Source organism: Suncus etruscus, chromosome 1 (assembly GCF_024139225.1).
Source record: "Suncus etruscus isolate mSunEtr1 chromosome 1, mSunEtr1.pri.cur, whole genome shotgun sequence".
Taxonomy (NCBI): Eukaryota; Metazoa; Chordata; class Mammalia; order Eulipotyphla; family Soricidae; genus Suncus; species Suncus etruscus.
The window spans coordinates 1,678,589-1,699,427 of record NC_064848.1 but is presented as its reverse complement, the minus strand read 5'-3'; the positions used below and the strand labels follow the sequence as shown (position 1 = coordinate 1,699,427).

The 20,839-nt window shown below is 48.7% G+C and overlaps 1 protein-coding gene and 2 non-coding genes across 3 annotated transcripts; all 3 read right to left on the bottom strand.

Annotated features, from left to right (window-relative positions):
- ISL2 (ISL LIM homeobox 2) lies at positions 1-4,925 on the bottom strand. The gene is made up of 6 exons (XM_049778271.1): positions 4,868-4,925; positions 3,819-4,008; positions 3,390-3,652; positions 1,273-1,556; positions 578-745; positions 1-117 (listed from the first exon to the last, which is right to left on the bottom strand). Exons 1-6 carry the CDS (start codon positions 4,923-4,925, stop codon positions 1-3), a joined length of 1,080 nt encoding a protein of 359 aa, XP_049634228.1.
- A 788-nt stretch (positions 4,926-5,713) lies between these two features.
- On the bottom strand, positions 5,714-5,839 carry LOC126032604 (small nucleolar RNA SNORA51). Its single transcript, XR_007503884.1, has one exon. It is a non-coding gene; the product is annotated as a small nucleolar RNA SNORA51 (small nucleolar RNA).
- Positions 5,840-16,305: 10,466 nt separating this feature from the next.
- Positions 16,306-16,366, bottom strand: LOC126030158 (U7 small nuclear RNA). Its single transcript, XR_007503081.1, has one exon. It is a non-coding gene; the product is annotated as a U7 small nuclear RNA (small nuclear RNA).
- Between the last annotated feature and the right edge of the window lie 4,473 nt (positions 16,367-20,839).

Here is a 20,839-nt window from a genome sequence, read left to right as displayed (position 1 = left end):
TCACGTCTCCACGGGACTCGGCACCATGCTGTTGGGGGTGTCCGGGAGCTGCGAGGACAGGGAAGTCACGTCGCTGCTGGAGGAGTTGCCCAGGGAGCCGGACTCGGAGAAGGAGACCTGGTGGCAGACGGAGCGGGATGGAGCGGGGAAGGCCCGCTGCTGGGGCCAGTCGCGGCTCACCCCTCGCTCCTCTCCGGGGCGCCCTTAAGGGACGGTCGCACCCTCCCTGCCCCTGCGGGAACAAACCCCGCGGAGCAGTGGGCCTGGCTCCTGGTGCACAAAATTGTTAAGGCTGGGGGCTTCATCCCTGAACTCCCCCACAAGCACTTAAACTCAGGGAGATAGGGTTTAGAGAGAAGTCTAACCTGGGTTTTGGTTGCAATCACCACCCCTATTGCCAGAAGCTGTTCCCACTCTATAGCCCAGGAGACCCTCTTTCTTCCCCCTTACACACACGGGCCTACCTTGGATATTTGGCTAATCACCACCACCGCCATCCCACCGCCACACACACACACACACACACACACACACACACACACACACACACACACACACACACACACACACGGCTCACCAACTGCTGGAATGCGGGTTGGTCCAGGTCGCTCTGGAGAGCAAACTCGCTGAGCGCTTTCCAAGGTGGCTGGTAGGTCTGCACTTCCACAGCACTGCCCTGCACTGCACTCTCGTGGCGAATTGGGCTGCCGGCCACCAGGGGCGTCCCGGTCAGTCCCTGGAGGCTCTGTAGGACAGACACCAGGTGTCAGTCAGGCTATGTGGGGAGAAGGGATGAGCTAGGCTAGTCTCACCTTGCAGTGAGATTTGTGGGCGGAAGAGAAGGGAATGAGATATTGCTACACACACACACACACACACACACACACACACACACACACACACACACGAGGATGCCCAGCTGGGCTCAGAGCCTTCTGAAGGCCTGTGTGTCCATTCCCGTCAGATAGGCAGAGGCAAAGCTTTCCAAACGAATCACACAGAGGAGCTTCACAAACTTGCTCGCACAGGTTCCAAGCCATACCCTGGACTCTGAACTTAAGGTTACCACTGGGGACAAGGAGACCTGACCTCGGAAGAATTTTAGTGAGCCTTCAACGCAGGAAAGTCTCCTTTTGCCGAGTCCAGTCACCCTGTGATTCTCAGGGCTGGCTGTCCCTGGATCCCACCCAGCAGAACGCAGGCCCATTCCTAGACTCCAACCCCGAAGCCCTGCTAACCAGCTCTGCCAGTGGCAGCTCCCTCGCCCCTCACCGTCTTGTCGTTGTGCTGCTGCTGCTGCAGCTGTTTCATGAGGATGGATTTCTTCTTGTCCTTGCAGCGCTTGTTCTGGAACCAGACGCGGATGACCCGCGGGCTCAGGCCGGTCATCTCCACCAACTGTTCCTTCATGAGCGCGTCCGGCCGGGGGTTCGCCGCGTAGCACGTCCGCAGCGTGTGCAGCTGCTTCTCGTTGAGCACAGTCCGCACTCGGGTCGTCTTCTCCGTCTGCTTGTGCACGTGCGGGCGCAGAGGTGGCTGCCGGCCGGACCCCGGGTCTGCGAGGACGAGAGCAGAGAGCGATGACAGGCCGCCAACCAGCCCGTAGGGTGCTCGGCCGGGAGAGAGCTCCCGGTTTCGTTTCTGCTATTATTCCCTTGGATGTTTGCTCGGCTCTCTTCTCTTCCCTTCGTTCGTTCGCCCCACCCGGACCTAGGCAAGCAAGTTTGCCCTTTGCAGAGTTCCCTCCAGGGAGGGGATGCCTGCTGGACGTGGGGACTCTGGGTTAGGCTGCTCCAGGAGGCTCTGGCTTGTGTTACCTCCATTCTTCATACCCTCAGGGAGTACGCACCCACCCCAGGGGACTGTGCAGCTCTTCCGAATAACTCAGAGTTACCGAGGGAAAGAAAGGGGCCTACCCTGCCTGGCCTACCCTGGAAACTTCACCGTCTAGACTAGAACCTGGAGCTCCCAGCTGCTTCAGGATTTTGGCTCCATCGCCTGATGAGGTCCCTTACTTCTCCTTTAGAGGCCCTCAACGAAGCATGCACGTCCTCCAAGGCCTAAAACAATTTCTTCCCACTAGACCTCCCATCTCAAGACCCTGGCTGCCTCCATCAGACTTTAGTAAAGTAGCCGCCCACCCTTAGAACCCCCACGCTGACGTTCTCCTTGGCCGGTGTTAGCCGTGTTTCTCTCCACCCAGGGGAGAAACGGGGTCTGATTCAGCAGCCCTGAAATTCAGACACCACCAAACAAAAGGGAACCCCTTCAACGTGCAAGAGCTGGATGTACACACCGACCGGCTTCCTTCCTGTGTCACACCCCCTCCTGGAAGGGGTCTCCTATCCCTCAAGTAGAGACCGCTTGGTTTCCATTTGTGTTCTCCACCAGCATTGCTCAGCCTGGATAAATATTTACAAATAGCCCATCTGGGCCCGGAGAGATAGCACAGCGGCGTTTGCCTTGCAGCAGCCGATCCAGGACCAAAGGTGGTTGGTTCGAATCCCGGTGTCCCATAGGGTCCCCCGTGCCTGCCAGGAGCTATTTCTGAGCAGACAGCCAGGAGTCACCCCTGAGCACCGCCGGGTGTGACCCAAAAAGCTAAAAAAAATAAAAATAAAAAAAAATAGCCCATCTGTTCTCTGAAATTTTTCTATCTTCCACATCCAGTTCCCTCCTCTATAGGGGAAAAAATGGAGGAGCGCACTGCAAGGACGCGGGGAGGGCCTCTGAGACGCAGCTGATCCTAGGATGCTGCTCCTCAATGGCTGCGTGGACAGTGCTACTCAGTCGGGCACCATCGCGCCAGCTGTCTCCGCACTTGGAGACTCACTCACTCCCCGGTCTGGGCTCCCCTGATTAGGGTGTATAGGTCTGAAAGCTCTCCAAGTCCCCAGGGAAGCACTGGGCTAAGCCATTCATCCACACGGCCTCCCAACGCGGAGAGCCGCTCTTTGTTGAGAGACAGGTCGGCGAGGTCGTCTTTCCTGGCGGCCTCTGGGCAGGTCCATTCCGAGGAGGAGCCCTGTCATCCTTCCGCACACCGCACAGGCCAGCCAGGTCCACTGCTGCTTCCTCTCTGGCTTCCTCTCAAGCCCCCCAAGTAGCCACCATTTCAGAGTCCCACTTATTCTCCCGCCAGCTCTCCCCATCCCATCCGGCCCACGCATCCTGCGTCGCCGCATAAAGTCCGCATCCACTCACAGTGACCCGCGTTGGCCCCGCACACGCGAACGCGTGCCGGGCCGTGCTGCCAACAGATCTTGGGGCATGCCCACCATCCTAGGCTCGATCCCGCGCCAGCGGCATCTTGTATTGGAACCCAAGTAGGCGCCCCAAACTGCCATTCCCTGAGCGTGCGCGCGGTGCCCTGCGCGGGTCTCACTCACCTGGCAGGTGCAGGCCTCGGGCGCCGGGGAGCGGGCCGGGGCTGCGGGGACTGCCGGCCGCGGAGCGCTCGAGCAGAAGGCCGTGGTCCGCGCGGCACAGCAGCTCGTGCTCCCGCAGAGAGAACTCGTCGCCGGGCAGCAGCTGGCGGCTGCACACGGAGCAGCGGAAGCACTCGATGTGGTACACGCTGTCCCGCGCCCGCATCACCAGGTCGCTGCTGCTGAAGCCCACCTGGCACTTGGCGCACTTGATGCCGAACAGCCTGCGGGGCCCAAGGCGAGCGCGTCAGCACGGCCTGGCTTCCCCGGAGGCCTCCCGGGGCCCTCCGAGAGGCGCAGAGGGACCCTCGGGGTGCCAGGGGTTCCTGGGTCCAGGGGTTCCAGGGGTTCCGGACGGCCTGGCCTTCTCCTCCGGCCCCCAGGGCTCACCTGACGTAGTCCCGCTTGCAGTAGGTCTTCCCGTCTCTCACGAAGCAGGTGCACGTCTCGTCCAGGTACTGGCTGCACTCGGCGCACTTGAGGCAGGCCGCGTGCCACTCGAGGTCGGGGGACACCCGCAGGATGAACTGGTCGTGGATCTGACTCCCGCAGCCCACGCACATGGCCGTCCCGGGCTTCTCTGCCGAAGAAGGACGCGGGCCCCCCCGGTCAGGCCTGGCTGTCCCGAGCGCCCTGGGTGGCGCAGCCATGCCAGCCCCAACCCAACCGGCTCGCTCTCTCGCCAGAACTGCGACCACAAGCAAAGGGTAGGTGGACGTGAGGTTTCCATCTTATAAACCATCCTATAATTTGGCTGAAGTGTTTTGTCTCTCCCACCCCCAATTATATATATTATTTTTTTTTTTTTTTGCTGTAACATTCTATTGGACACAGGTATTTTACCGATGCAGCTGGTAGTTTAAAGCTAGCATGTTGGTGAGAAAAACAGACTGCTAAGCATTGCGGGGACCGCTGCATCGCTGCTGAACAGGGATGCTCTGGCATTTCCGTCCACACACTGCGACTCCCTCCTTCCCCAACACAGACACACCAGCTCTCAGCAGTCCTCCCCTCTGCCCTTTCTCAGCCTAAGTATTCCAGATCACGCCAGGGAGACGGTCCGTATCTTAAAGACAAGCAAACAGAAAGCCAACAGCTTGAAATCGAGAACCGAGCTGCCTCGTCCAGGCGCAAAAACAGAAGCGGATTTCACAGCCCGAGGTCAGCCCAGGAGGCTTGAGAAACGGGGCTCAGCTAGAAACGCACACCACGGGGGTGTCCGCGGACGAGAGGTCCTGCGGGAAAGACGCATTTCGTTCTGCGCCTTTTACCCTGTCGCCCTGTCAGAGGCGAGCCACTTGTAGGATCCGCAAAACATTCTTCTGCATCGGAAATGTCGCCTATTGAGCAGGCACACACACACACAGAGACACACACACAGACACACACACACACACACACACACAGACACACACACACACGCCCCGAGGAAGACTTACTCTTGGGATGATCCCCCATAGCACCCAGAAAAGGATAAGGAAAAAGAATATCCACCATGCAGAACGCAGCGGTGCGCAAAGTGCGGCCGGGGCCCGGAGGAGGAGGGTCGCGCGCCCGGCCTCGGCTCTTTGCGAACAACTAACTCCGACCCCGCCGACTTGAGGGAGCGATTCCGCACCGGCATGACGTCAGCACGCACTCGCCCGGGCCCGGGGCGGGGCCTGTGACGTCACGAGGCGGACCCCCAACTCCCGGGACGAGAGGCAGGCGACGGGGTCTCGGGGCTGGATGGGCGCGGGGCGGGGGGTCGAGGGGCGCCGGGGGATTGGCTGCGAGGAGGTGGGCGGACCCTGATTGGCCCGGAGTGGACAATGGGGCGCAGCCCCCCGCCCCGAAATCCAGGGATCCACTCTCCGGGCTGGATCGATTCCGCGTCTCCGCCGAGCTGGGGCTGCGGGGGCTGGAGGCGCTCAACTTCCTCCGGAGCTTCGGGGAGATCTCTGTAGGTGCGCCCGAGCAGGGTTTGGAAGCGCGGGGAGCGCCTTGGGTCTTCTGCGGAAGACAAAACTAGTCCTCACCAACCCACGCTCCCCACTGGAACGGGGTCTTTGGGGCCGGGGGTCCCCTTGCGCACGACCCGCACTGGCGCGCCCATCGCCTTTGGCCTTCGCGACCGGGGTCCCAGCTAGGGAAAAGGCTTTGGGGCATGACCCCCGAGGCTTGGACAGGTTTGGATAGACCCCCCGGAGCCCCCGCCCGCCTCCTTTTGGAAAACTTGTGTTCCAGTCCAAACACTAGGTAGGTGCGCCAGGACGCAGAATTCGACGGCTCTCCAAGTCTTTTCCTTTTGGTCCCCAGTTCACACTACAGACCAGGCCTGTGTTGAGCTCTATATGGGGCGCGTTCACTGTCCCTCCTCTTTCTATACAGTCAGAGTAAAGAACGCAGCCGGTGGTGAGAATTGGGAGGCCGGATCCGAGTCTTGGCTTGAGCAACGGGGCGCGCGTGGCTGCGGCCATGGAGATGAGGGGGGACAGTACTCCAACCCGGACTTCTTCTCCCCAGCCTTCCCCGCACCTGAATGGCCGGGCTCCTTCTGCCCACTCTACCGGGCTCGAGTGCGCGCCCCATTTTCGGAGCAAACGGTTTGGAGAAACCAACTCTTGCGTTTCGTTTCACCGACCCCCGACTTGGGCAAATGAGACTCGAAAGTGGCGCAGAAGGGTTCGTTCCGCTCCGCCAGTGCTTCGAAAACCCGCGGCTTTCTTTTCGGGCCGGATTTCTTTCAAAGAACTTGTTGTGGCTTTGTTTGAAAGGGTTCAAACGCTGCCCCCCATGAATTATAAATGCTATTTATCCGGCCGCGGTGGCTGTTTGCACACCCACTAAAAGACATGCCGAGAACCCAGAGCGCGCCTGGGAATAAACGTCTCCACCCGAACCCCAGGCGCAGGCGGGGTCTCCGCGGGCCGGGAGGAGAGGAGCAGGCTGCCAGGGCACCAAGATCCCTCCGGGGAGGTAGTCCTCCGGGTGACCAGTGAGCATCCTTCGTGGGGCCTCTGCTTTGGAGTCCCCGCGCCCTTCCCCTTGTTTTGTTAGGTTTGGGGGAACACCCAGTGATGCTCAGGATTTCCCCCGTGTTCTGTGCTCAGACGGTACTCGGGGAATGGAACACGGTGGGTCGCGTGCAAGGCAAGTGCCCTATCCTATCTGCTGGACTATTTCTCAAGAACGCTCAATTCTTACTGTCTTCCTCAACAGAGAGAGAGAGAGAGAGAGAGAGAGAGAGAGAGAGAGAGAGAGAGAGAGAGAGAGAGAGAGAGAGAGAGAGAGAGAGAGTTGATACAGAGAAGGGGGACATCGCTGTGTCTGAATGGTACAAGCAGTTAAGCGAGGCCCAGAGACTAGGGGTCAAGTAGGTGTCTACACCACGACACTCTGTGAGCTCAGGCATCTTGTTTTAACTTTATGGGAAATAGGTTAAAAACCATAGGTAATTCCACTACTGTAACAATTTTGTGTTTGTTTGGAGAAGACATCTGGAGATGCAAAGAGTTCACTGATGGCTCTGTGACCAGGGATCGTTCCTGGTAAAAAGTAGGATGCCATTATGGGACTGGGGCAGCCACATCAAGGCCTTACCCCCCCCCACACACATGCTGTCTCTTCAGTCCTGCTCTAAGGATTAAACAGATTAAACCGGTTCTTCGCTGGAAAAGGTTCTGAAGACCTGAAGATAGCCTAGGATTTATTAAGTGTGCTTTTGCAGAACAACTGAATCAAGCTGATAGATACTGGGGCTGAATCTGTGCCGGGGTCTACTCTGCGTTGGCTTTCCGAAGTGCCCAGTCTTGCTCTGGAGGGGAGCAGACGGAGAGTGATGTGTGTGAACTCTGATGCTTTCTTTGTGTATGACTGCTTGCTCTGTGTCTACTGTAGAAGTGGGGAGAGGATGTGTAGAAAAGAGTGCTCAGAGCGTGTTTGTGTCTGTGGATGTGGATGGATGCAGTGTCAAAAGGTGTGTGTCGGGGTGGGGATGGAGGATAAATATGCTCCTCAGTGAACAAAGAGAGGCACTTAGCTGGGTGTGAGCCTCCTGCTGAGTCAGCCCAGAGTCTGGCTTGATTTCCAGCACTGACCAGGAGCAAGCAAATCAACTCAGGGGTACAAGTAACCAGAAGGGGGCAGATTGGGGCAGGAATCCTTGACCCAGTCTTTTAACACTGGGGTAGAGGGGCAATGCGAAATCCTCCTCAACAAATGGGAAGGAAAGCCCAGTCCTTTGCCATCCTCTTATAAAGGTCCAGGAAGGGGGCATGATCATTATCGCTTCTGCTGGGATCCCAGGGAGCCAGCTCAAATATTGGTATTTGGCCTCCAGGATGTGAACCAGCCCTGAGATCTCCTAGGTCTTCACAATGCTAGGAGATGGGGGAGCACCTGAGTCATTCAACTCCTTGATTCTGCTCTCAGGGGATGTCAGAGATGCAAGCAAAGCCAATACAATGCCCTAGCCTTTGCACTATTGCGTAACCAGTAAGCATGGTTTTTCAGCTCTCAGCCTTCACTGCTCTGGAAGAACCCATTTCCAGATTCGCCCAGTGTGGTCACCTGGGGACAGAGCATTAAAAAGTCTTCTTTCAGGGCGAGGTGGCACTAGAGGTAAGGTGTCTGCCTTGCAAGCTCCAGCCTAGGACGGACCTCAGTTCAATCCCCCAGCGTCCCATATGGTCCCCCCCCCAGCCCATAGCCAGGAGTAACCCCTGAGCATCAAACGGGTGTGGCCCAAAATAAATAAATAAATAAACAAAATACTAAATTTTGATTTAAATACTAAAATTCTAATTAAAATGCGCCAAATTCAAAACTTTCAATTGCATAACTTATTTCTAAACTTTTTTTTTTTTTTGCTGGTTTATTTTGTTGTTGTTTTATTTTTCTTTTCGTGTGGAAGCCACACCAGGCTGTGCTCAGGTCTCTTGGTTTCACTTTGGGAACAAATGCATTATTGCATTGTGGTTTTGTTGTTGTTGTTGTTTGTTTTTTTAAATACATTGCATTGTTAAGGATCAAAGCTAGGTCAGTTGTATGTACAACAAATACCTTACCTGTTTTGTTTTGTTTTGTTTTTTGGGAGGGGAGGAGGGGGTCACACCCAGCAGTGCTCAGGCCAGCAGTGCTCCTGGCTCTGTGCTCAGAAATCACCCCTGGCAGGCTCAGAGGACCACATGGGATGCCGAAATTCAAACCACCACGTGTCCTGTGTTGGTTGTGCGAAAGGCGAATGCCATACTGCTGTGCTATCGCTTCAGCCCCTACCTGACCTGTAGTATTTCTTCTCTAGCACTTTTGTTTGTTTTAGTTGTGCTGGAAGGGTTCACTGAGCTATCTCTCCAATTGAATATGTATGAATATTGATATGAACTTGTATTGTCTTTAGCAATTCAGTCCACACCTGTACATATTCATGAAATATAAAGTTGGGTAAGTTTTTTTCTCATTACTTTTTTCTAGTTTCATTATTTTCATTAGTTACTGGGTTCTTATTGTTGTTAGTTTTTGTTTTGGGGCTATACTCGGCAGTGCTCAGGGGTTACTTCTTGGCTCCGGTGAGGTGGCGCTAGAGGTAAGGTGTCTGCCTTGCAAGCGCTAGCCAAGGAAGGACCGAGGTTCAATCCCCCGGCATCCCATAGGGTCCCCCCAAGCCAGGGGCAATTTCTGAGCGCGTAGCCAGGAGTAACCCCTGAGCCAGGAGTAACCCCTGAGCATCAAACGGGTGTGGCCCAAAAAACCAAAAAAAGGAAAAAAGGTCTTCTTTCTTTTTTTCTTTTTTTGGTTTTGGGGCTCCACCCAAGTGATGCTCCGTGATCTGCACTGAGCAATTACTCCTGGCTGTGCTTCAGGGAGGTGGGATGCCATATTCAAAACCAGTGAGTAGCATGCAAGACAAGTGCCCTACCTGCTGCACTATCGGTCTGGCCGGCTAGAAGTTATTTTTCTCCTTAAACCTCCCCCACCAATCTCATTGCAGCTGTCTAACATTATCTGCTCAGGCTTCCCCTAAAGCAGGGGTCTCAAGCTCAATTTACCTGGGGGCCGCAGGAGGCAAAGTCGGGGTGATTCTTGAATGCAAAGTCAGTAATAAGCCTTGAACATTGGGGGGTGTGGCCCAAACAACTGAAACAAAACAAAACAAAAAAAGATTCCTCTAGGGCAGGGCCACAAAATGTACAGAGGGCCAGGGCTGCAAACAGCCCCTCGGGCGGCAAGTTTGAGACCCCCTGCCCTAAAGGATAGGCTTACTGAGCAAAGACCCTGAGAAAACAAAACAGGTGGTCATTGAAATTCAAGTAAGGGCAGCCCCTGAACTAAGAACAGGAGAAGAGAAAGAACAGGAAAAGATGAGAGATAGGAGCAGACCATTAAAGCCATGCAGGTGAGCAAAAGCAAACTTTTTTTATTCTCTTACAATTTGTCTTTATTAGTCCTCCCATCTCTCCCTTTCTTTCCCTGGTTAAAACCAGAAATTTAGAAAAGCTTTGGAAGACTTTTTCTTCCACGTTGAGTTTTAGGCATCTAATATTTCAACACAAATCCCTTAACTGTGTCAATTCTCATGGCCAGTGCTGAGTTTATCTCTCACCACCCACTCCCACCACCTACCTGTCACCTTAACAGCAGTATAAATCTCTGTCATAGCAACTTAGATTTTATTTTCTCAGTGTTGTTGAGTCTGTATTTTGGATGTATAGTTATACCACTCTCCCACAACACCGATATAAATTAAGCCCTGTTCTCCTGTTACTTCCCTTTCTCTTCTTCTTCCCTCCTGCCTTGATGTCTTTCCTTCTCTGTCCTTCTCCCTAAGCTTTGGGATCTAGGATGATCTAGATTGTCTTTATTCAATAGAATAACTTCCAGTTCCTTTCAGTCTCTAGCAAATTGCATAATTTCATTGTTCCTTGCAGCTGCATTAAATTGTATTCCATTGTGCATATACACACCACATCTTCATAATAAATCCATCTATGTTTTGTTTTGTTTTGTTTTGTTTTTTGTTTTTCGGGCCACACTCATTTGTGCTCAGGGGTTACTCCTGGCTAAGCGCTCAGAAATTGCCCCTGGCTTGGGGGGATCATACGGGACGCCGGGGGATCGAACCACGGTCTTTCCTTGGCTAGTGCTTGCAAGGCAGACACCTTACCTCTACCGCCACCTCGCTGGCCCCTCCATCTATGGTTGAACATATAGGTTGATTCCATGGGACTTATATTGTTTTTTTTTTGTTTTTGTTTTTTTGTTTTTTTTTTTTTGTTTTTGTTTTTGTTTTTGGGTCACACCCGGCAGCTTTCAGGGGGTTACTCCTGGCTCTATGCTCAGAAATCATCCCCGGAAGGCTTGGGGGACCATATGGGATGCTGGGATTTGAACCACCATCCTTCTGTATGCAAGGCAAATGCCTTACCGCTGTGCTATCTCTCCAGCCCCGGGACTTATATTGTTTTAAAAGCATTCCTATCTCACAAATGGGGGACCCAGACAAGCAGGGTAGTTTGAAATTAGTTACATAGTTTGTCCCTGGTTATATTATCAGTGAAACTGAGATTTTTAATTTCTCTGCCCCTCGGGAGTGATTATGGAAAAAAACTCCATCTTGCTTCTGGATCGCTCACCAAGGATATGTCATAGGAACATAGAAAGGTATTTTTTGTGATTGGCAATTAATCCTCACGATGAATATTGGAGAAGAATATTTGAGAACAAATGCCCAAGGTCCTGTCCCCCAGGGTAGAGTTGGAGCTGGAAGCAGGGTACTTGGCCTAGATCAGGACTTTTCCTGCTGGTGTCTATAGATATCACAGGGATGGAGTTCTATCATTGTCTCCTCTATCACTATAAATGGACCAGACCTGTCCTTTATCCCTCTCTTACTCCTGATCCATAGGACTTGGTTCTTTCCCCAATTCAGCTGGATTTAATGCTATCTTTGATCAAAGAGGTTCCTAATGACACTACTGGACTCTGAGTCCCTTTCCCTCTCTATAAACTTGAGAATTTGCTATAGACTAGGCCCTAAACAAAACAATCATATAAAGTTACATCTAAAATTTCCAACAAAGCAGAATGAGATATATAAGATATGGTTACTGGTCAGCGCAGCAGTAGGTGCTTGCCTTGCATGTGGCTGACCCGGGATGGATCCAGGTTCGATCCCCGGCATCCCATATGGTTCCCCAGCCTGCCAGGGGTGATTTCTGAGTGCAGGGCCAAGAGTGACCTCTGAGCACTGGATGTGGCCCCCAAACCAATCAATCAATCAATCAATCAATAAAGTTTTATAAGATATGGTTACTGGTGCAAAATAAATATATAGGTCCCTTGCTAAAAACAGCTTGAGGATTTCCAGATGACAAAACATTAAATCAAGTACTGGGACTTTCTAAAACACAGGGCTTTATGACACATAGGCTGGTTGTCTGTATCAAGAGCACCCTGCCTCTGAGTCTTGGAGGCAAGTTTCAGAATCATCTTTCAGCTGCTTGGACTAATACACATTAAAAACACTTGCAAGACAACACTCCTAGGAAGTGGGACTGAGAGTCAATCCCAAGCAATGAACTCCTATGGAGACAATTAGGAATTTGTGTAGCTTGAGTCTGCCCAACTGCAAAAAATCTACTTTCTCGGGGCCGGGTAGGTGGCGCTGGAGGTAAGGTGTCTGCCTTGCAAGCGCTAGCCAAGGAAGGACCGCGGTTCGATCCCCCCGGCGTCCCATATGGTCCCCCCAAGCCAGGGGCGATTTCTGAGCACATAGCCAGGAGTAACCCCTGAGCATTAAACGGGTGTGGCCCAAAAACAAACAAACAAACAAAAAATCTACTTTCTTTAATTGGACCCGTGTCTCACTCATGGGATGTAGGTGCTCTGTGCTACTGACTCTTTTTTTGTTTTGTTTTGTTTTTCAGGCCACACCCATTTGATGCTCAGGGGTTACTCCTGGCTAAGCGCTCAGAAATTGCCCCTGGCTTGGGGGACCATATGGGACGCCAGGGGATCGAACCTCAGTCCTTCCTTGGCTAGTGCTTGCAAGGCAGACACCTTACCTCTGGCGCCACCTTGCCGGCCCCTGCTATTGACGCTTATTAATTTGTTTGTTGCTTTGTTCATTGTATTCATGTGTCAAGGTTACTGTGTAATAAGGAACCCACAAATTTTAGTATTTCTCTCCCAGGGGGTTCCAAAGACTAACCACAGAAGAATGAGAAAGATGATCCTTTGTTTGTTTTCATTTTGGGGCTACACCTAGTGGTACTCAGAGGTTATTCCTGGTTTTACACTCAAGAATTAATCCTGGCAGGCTCAGGGGACCATATGGAATGTTGGGGATAGAACCTGGATCAACCAGGTGTACAAGGTATACACCTCTTCCTCCTCTTCCTCCTCCTCCTCCTCCTTCTTCTTCTTTTGGTTTTTGGGTCACACCCGGCAGCACTCAGGGGTTACTCCTGGCCCTATGCTCAGAGATCTCTCCTGGCAGGCTCTGAGGACCATATGGGATGCCGGGATTCGAACCACTGTCCTTCTGCATGCAAAGCAAATGCCCTACCTCCATGCTATTTCTCCCTCACCCCTCGCTTTTTGAAAGAAAATTTTGTTTCTTCCCCAGCTACATCCTGAGGTTGCTGTTGGGATTAGACACTATAGCCAGATCTTAAGAGGAAAAGGGTTCTCGGGAAGGAGTATGACTGGTAGCATTGAGAAAAGGCTTATTTTCTCTGTCTTGCCAGAAGGGAGACCCCTATAGGCTCCAAATAGCCTGGGAGGGCTCAGAAGTTTGGTCAAGGGCTCTGGGATTTCTGGTTATCTTCCAGAACTATCTTTCCACCAGATGAGCTTTCAGGAGGTCATTTCTGAGCACAGAGCCAGGAGTAAGTCTTGAATGTACCTGGGCGCTGCCCAGATGGAGAAAATAAACTCCCACTATGCCAAAATTAAATTGATGTTTTGCAGAAGTGGATTAACTTAGAATGAGGCTCTAGCTGGACACAGTAACTTTTCTTAAAATAGGCAGCTCATTAAGAAGGTGAGGAAGATGATGGTAGAGGACAAAATTTCTCCTTAACCAAAATCTAGTCAGACTCCTCTTACCCCCTACTCAACTCTGTCTGAGCCTTTGCCTATGCATATTTGAACAAAACATTGGTATCATTTATAAAATATGAGGACTACATCCCTAGAAAAATCCTATTGTCCCTTAAAATGCCAGCCTGAGAGAAACAAGGCTACCAAATAATTTACAATTTATTCCAGACAACATGTGAAATCAGAGCCTGTTGAAAGAGTAGGAGGTCGCCTTGCACAAAAAGACCGAGTAAACCAATATGAGTAGCAAAGACCACTATTCTGCTCAATTTTTAAATGTATCTATTTATTCATTTTTTCATTCTTGAGTCTTGGGACCACATCCAGTAGTTCTCAAGAACCATATGTGATGCTAGGAATAAAATCAGAGTTAGCTACATGCTGTAGTGAAAAGGGAATTCCGATGATATACGGTATGACCAGGCAATGTCAGGTGGAATATCAGGCGGAAGGCTGGTTTTTGGGAGCAGGTGGACAGAGGTCAAGGATGCTCAATCACATACAGATAATTTTCAACTCTGGATGGTTTAAGGAACTTTTTTCAATTATATTATGGTACAAATGCATGCTCAGTAGAAACCAGACTTCAGTACTTGAATGTTGATCTTTTCTGGAATTGGCAGGAGGCAAAGAATATTTCCTGGTGATGTGAGGGTAATCCTCAGTTAGCTGTGGATATGAGTATAACTCGGTTAACTGTGCAATCTTGAGGGACACAGCACTATTGTACAGGGGCCTGCATTTATTAGATATTATGTTTTCACATTAGCTGTGTAGATCATCAATCTATGTCTTCTGCTCTTGCTAAGAAAAGGGAGGCAATTACACTTGAGATGAAACTTAAGATAATTGCCCAGGTAGGTTAGAAGAAATGTTCCAAGCAAGTAAAAAGTAGTCTAGGATATGATAAATGACAGGTGAGATGTAGTCAGTGTGACTTGCTTGGGAGGGGTTATCACACTTGGCTTGGTGCTTGAAGGACCATGTGATGCTGAGAATTAAACCCTGGGTTCTCATATATGAAGCAACACTCCAGCCCTTTGAGTTAGTTACCTATCTCCTCAAAGCCATTTTTTCATACATTTGTTTTTGTGCTACAACCTAGCAGTATCAAGGTTCTGCACTCGGAAGTCACTCCCAGTTGGGATTTAGGGACTATTTGTGATGCTTGGGAACAAATCTTGATAAGCTGCATGTAAGGCAAGCATCTTACTTTCGGACTCTCTCTCTCTCTCTCTCTCTCTCTCTCTCTCTCTCTCTCTCTCTCTCTCTCTCTCTGGCTCTGTCATTTAATAAGTGCCACACTAAGAAACGTTTAGCAGGGCAATATGAGCCTGAAGTTTGTGGCCACCAGGGTTGTAGGCAGAGGTACTTTGGGAGTCAAACTTAGGGAATCAAATTGGGCATGTCGCTTGAGCTATCTCTTTGGGCTTCTCAGTATATCTCCCACCCCTCTCCCCGCTTTTCAGTATATCTTTGCATTACTTTGTTTTCTCTTGAGAAGTAACCTCACTGGAAACTGAAGAAATCATGTACAGCGGGTGAAGAGAGGGATTTCAATTTGTTATCCAGAGACAAGAAAAGTTCAAGCCATTATAAATTACATCTCAATCGAGATCGTCTCCCTTGTCCTGGCAAAATATTTTTCCTGATAGATTAGGTCCCCCGGAAGGAAGACTTTTTCTATGCTGGACTGTAACTCAGAGCCCACAAAGTCCATGCACATGGGCAAGGGGTGGGGATGGCAGGACTCCTGGTGTGCTTGAGTTTCCTTTTCTTCATATGTTCTGTCAGCAAGAAAATCAGAGTAACAGCATTCAGTGTGACTCAGACATGTTTCTTTCCTTTTTTTACTTGTGTTTGGGTGACACGCGGTGGCACTCAAGGATTACTCCTGGCTCGGCACTCAGAAATCACTCCTGGAAGGCTCCGGGGACTACATGGAGTGCCAGGAATCAAACTGGGCCCCATCAGTGTTGGCTGCGTGCAAGGCAAATGCCTTATCGCTGTGCTATTGCTTCTGCCCAAGACATTTCTTTTATTTTTTTTTTTGGACCACACCCGTTTAATGCTCAGGGGTTACTCCTGGCTAAGCGCTCAGAAATTGCCCCTGGCTTGGGGGGACCATATGGGACGCCAGGGGACCGAACCAACCACCTTTGGTCCTGGATCGGCTGCTTGAAAGGCAAACGCCCGCTGTGCTATCTCTCCGGACTCCGCAAGGCAGATACCTTACCTCTAGCGCCACCTTGCCGGCCCCCAAGACATGTCTATTTTCTATGTAACTTTCCAGCTAGAAGACACAATATTGTACTAAGTTCCTTTCTCCTGAATAGTTGTGCTCAGGTTTAGATTTTTGCCCTTACCAAATGGAAAGAAATGGAAGTAATGCACCAGAGATCTCTCTTAAGGTGAGGCTGCTTCTTCATAAAGTTATTGCCATATAGTTGGGGAAAGACTTGGGGCTACATGGGCTATTCCTGACTTTGTGACTCCTGGAAGTGCTTGGCAGATTATTTGTGGTCAACTGCATGCAGAATAAGCACCTTAACATATTATATTTACAGTCCTGTCATAACCTTTTAAAGATTTAAAAAGATATGCTTTTTCCCAAATACACATTCATTAAAAGCAATATTTTAATCTTTGCTAGAACCTATTTTGTTTATTCATCTCCCATGTAACAAAATAGGAATCATAAATTATATGAAATGTCAAAAATTCACCAAGTGATGTTTTTTTTTTTTTTTCAAGAAAATCTTTTAGCGTGTTTTGGGCGGGTGGAGTAGGGGGTGGAGGCTTCTGGTAGCAACCAGGAAGCCTGCTAGACAAATTCTAAAAGAGTTGTAACACTTTACCATTCTCTTTCACAGAAAATCATCTTCTGAGGATAGAGTTCCTGGCAGATTCATAAAAATAACTCATAAATGAGATAATAGAATCTGGGTTGTCACCTCCTGTCCAATGGGATTATCTGACGTATAGTCACAGACAGATTGTGATTAATGTGATTGAGGATGGGGCATTAATCTGATTCAGGAGGGGATCCAGTCAGAATTTCATCTTCTCTAGATGGGTAATTGGTTTGGAGGCAGCAGAAAATCAGCTTGTACCAGATTTTGCCGCATCACTGTGATGAGGTCTGTTTTGATCAGCTTGAGTTATGGACAATACAAATTATTTATAGCCACTTTGACATGTCTTACTCTTGTAAAGGTCTACAGAACAAAATAATAACACTCCTCTTGATATTTTTAAGTGTCTCATTCAACTGTGTTCCGGCCTCTACAGTATATAAAAATAAGGCAAGAGGAAGTGCAGATAAAAGACTAGCAAGTTCATTGAGCACTGAGATGTTACAGAGAGCCAGAGGCTGAGTGGAGCCAGCAGAGGGGGCCGGTGGATCTGAACAACCTGTCCAAGACTTGGGCAGTTTTCCTCTGTAAGAGGAGATAGGCCGGCCCAGAGAGATAGCACAGCGGCGTTTGCCTTGCAAGCAGCCGATCCAGGACCAAAGGTGGTTGGTTCGAATCCCGGTGTCCCATATGGTCCCCCGTGCCTGCCAGGAGCTATTTCTGAGCAGACAGCCAGGAGTAACCCCTGAGCACCGCTGGGTGTGGCCAAAAAAAAAGAGGAGATAGGCCCAGATCAAGGAAAGCACAGTCTCAGAAAACAGTATGTGAGAGTTGGATGAGTCAATCTCAAAGAAGCTTTTTTTTTTTTTTTTTTTTTGGTTTTTGGGTCACACCCAGCGGTGCTCAGGGGTTACTCCTGGCTGTCTGCTCAGAAATAGCTCCTGGCAGGCACGGGGGACCATATGGGACACCGGGATTCGAACCAACCACCTTAGGTTCTGGATCAACTGCTTGCAAGGCAAACACCGCTGTGCTACCTCTCCGGGCCCAAAGACTGAAATCTATGCAAGGAAAGAAGGCTCTGTCACTTCCTGAGCAGCTGTCCTAGCCTGGTAATTGGCCAGAACTTCATGTCACATTTATACCCAAGGACTGGCTAGATTCTATCACAAAGTTCAGTTCAAACAGCATAAATAAAAAAAAAAAAGGACTCAGACTAGCATGAGCAGGGCAGATCCACAAGTCAGGGGTTTGAGACATCATTGCCTCCTTTTCTTATCTGCTTCCGGGATTCAAACTTAAGTCTGTCAAGTCCTGAACCAATTAGAGGCAAGAGAATTTATTTATAGTTTCAGTTTATTCAGCCTTCACATGTACGTCTCACCTCACCTCATATAGGTATATTGTACATTTTATTGATCTAAAGAAAGCATAGCAAAAGAAAGAACAAATAATAATTAAACGTACAGTACTTCATGTTATAAATTTCACCGAAACAGTTGACTATTACAAAATGTTTTTATTTATTTTTGTGTTCTTGCAAGCTTATGTTACTGTAAGTGAACAACACGACTATCTTTTGTATCATCTAGCAGTGAACATTTAATAGAAAAGTTTTCTAGAATAGGGATACTAATAGCGGGTAACAACTTGCCTTGAAGGTAGCTGACCTGAGATCAGTCTCTGGCAACCCCTATGGTCCCTGATCCGCACCAGAAGTAAAACCTGAGTGGAGGGAGAGCCAAGAGAAAGTCTTGAGTGTGCTCCCAAGGTAAGTTATTCTATTTTAAGTAAAAATATTTTAAATCTTGTGTCTAATTCAACCTCTCAAAATGTGCAAGATCTGTATAAATAAAGCTACCTTTACTAGAGTCATGCAAAAGAGAGCATGTATATAAAGTAACAAAACATGTTCTGGCATAGAATTATGAGTTTTCAATTAATTATCTGCCTATCTTTAGTTAATCTACCTGCTTTCATCTTTAAGAATGATTGTGGAGCCACACCTTGTTTGAAGCAAGGATGTTCAGGGGCCACCATGACACACCCAGTGACATGTGTAATTCCATGAGGCATTGGGATCAAACCCAAGATATTACAGACAATAGGCATGTACATTGCTTCTTGAGCCACATCTTTTTTGTTGTTGTTGTTCTTTTGGACCACACCCGGTGATGCTCAAGGGTTACTCCTGGCTATTCGCTCAGAAATTACTCCTGGCTTGGGGACCATATGGGACGCCGGGGGATAGAACCGAAATCCGTCCTAGGTTAGCATGTGCAAGGCAAACCCCCTACCACTGCACCACCACTTCGTCCCCACATCTTTAATACCAATAGTTATAACATGTAAAACTGTGGGCCCGGAGAGATAGCACAGCGGTGTTTGCCTTGCAAGCAGCCGATCCAGGACCTAAGGTGGTTGGTTCGAATCCTGGTGTCCCATATGGTCCCCCGTGCCTGCCAGGAGCTATTTCTGAGCAGATAGCTAGGAGTAACTCTGAACGCTGCCGGGTGTGCCCCCCCCCCAAAAAAAAACATGTAAAACTGTGTAGATAATTTAAAGCAGTGCAAATATAATCTAAGAGAAACAAAAAATGTATAAGAATAGTGAGAAAAGTTTATAATGGAGGAAAAATGTTGTAAATCAATAACATTTTATTTTTTAATAAATAATATCTCTTAGGCCCGGAGAGATAGCATAGCGGCGTTTGCCTTGCAAGCAGATGATCCAGGTCCAAAGGTGGTTGGTTCAAATCCCTGTGTCCCATATAGTCCCCTGTGCCTGCCAGGAGCTATTTCTGAGCAGCCAGGAGTAACCCCTGAGCATTGCTGGGTGTGGCCCCCCCCAAAAAAAAACAAAAACAAAAAAAAATAAATAATATCTTTAGTTAAATACCGTGCTTCAATAACATTTTAATAAAAAGTAAAGTATGGATTTCCCTATTAGGTGTTCAAATTCATTACACATTCTGATAATGTAGAATAATGTGTTAAGAGCTAAATGACAAATTAAGAAGGCCAAAGTTAGATTTTTGGATTTGATATAAATTTCATGGGAAAGCAAATGCTATTCCATAGACATTGTTGGTAAATTTGAGAATCAAGTTTGACTTCTCTGACTCACCCCAGATATAAGAACTTCCTTTCAGGGGTCTCAAACTCAATTTACCTGGGGGCCGCAGGAGGCAAAGTCAGGGTGATCCCTGAGTGCAAAGTCAGTAGTAAGCCTTGAACATTGGGGGGGTGTGTGTGACCCAAACAACTAAAACAAAACAAAACAAAAAAAGATTCCTCTAGGGCAGGGCCACAAAATGTTGTATGGAGGGCCGGAAACAACCCGCGGGCTGAGAGTGATTAAAGACTTAAATGTAAAGACAAAGCCACAGGGATACTAGATGAAAAGTATGTGACTAAGTGCCAGAGATAGTAGAGCAGATAAGGTACTTGTTCATACAAGGCTGCCCTTGGCTTGATTTCTGAAACCCTATATAGTCCTCAGAACCCACCCTGAACACAGAGTCAGGTGTAAACCCTAAGCACTGAGGGGTATAGGAAAGAGGAAAGAAGGAAAGAAAGAAGAAAGAAAGGAAGGAAGGAAGGAAGGAAGGAAGGAAGGAAGGAAGGAAGGAAGGAAGGAAGGAAGGAAGGAAGGAAGGAAGGAAGGAAGGAAGGAAGGAAGGAAGGAAGGAAGGAAGGAAGGAAGGAAGGAAGAAAGGAAGGAAGAAAGGAAGGAAGAAAGGAAGAAAAGAAAAAGAAAGAAGGAAGGAAGAAAGAAAAAGAGAAAGAAAGAAAGAAAGAAAGAAGAAAGAAAGAAAGAAAGAGAAAAGAGAGGAAGAAAGAAAGAAAAGAGAGAGAAAGAGAGAAAGAAAGAAAAAGGAAGGAAGGAAAGAAAGAAAAAGAAAGAAAGAAAAAGAAAGACAGAAAGAATGAAAGACAGAAAAAAGAAAGAATGAAAGAAAGAAAGAAAGAAAGAAAGGAAAGAAGGAAGAAAAGAAAAAGAAAGAAGGAAGGAAGAAAGAAAAAGAGAAAGAAAGAAAGAAAGAAAGAAAGAAAGAAAGAAAGAAAGAAAGAAAGAAAGAAAGAAAGAAAGAAAGAAAGAAAGAAAGAAAGAAAGAAAGAAAGAAAGAAAGAAAGAAAAGAAAGAAAAGAAAGAAAGAAAGAAAGAAAGAAAGAAAGAGAAAGGATGGGGCCGGAGCGATAGCACAGTGGTAGGTTGTTTTGACCCAGAATGGACCTGGTATCATATAGAGCCCCAAGCCAGGAGAGATCTTTGAGTGCATAGCCAGTAGTAATACCTGAGCATTATCAGGTGTGGCCCAAAAACAACAACAAAAAGAAAAAAAAAAGGAAAGAAAGAAGGAAAGAAAGGAAAAGGAAGGCAGGCAAAGGACAGAAAGAAGAAAGGGAAGAAAGAATAAAGATAGCTATGACTATGTGAAATTACAATATCTATTTATTATTTATGATAAAT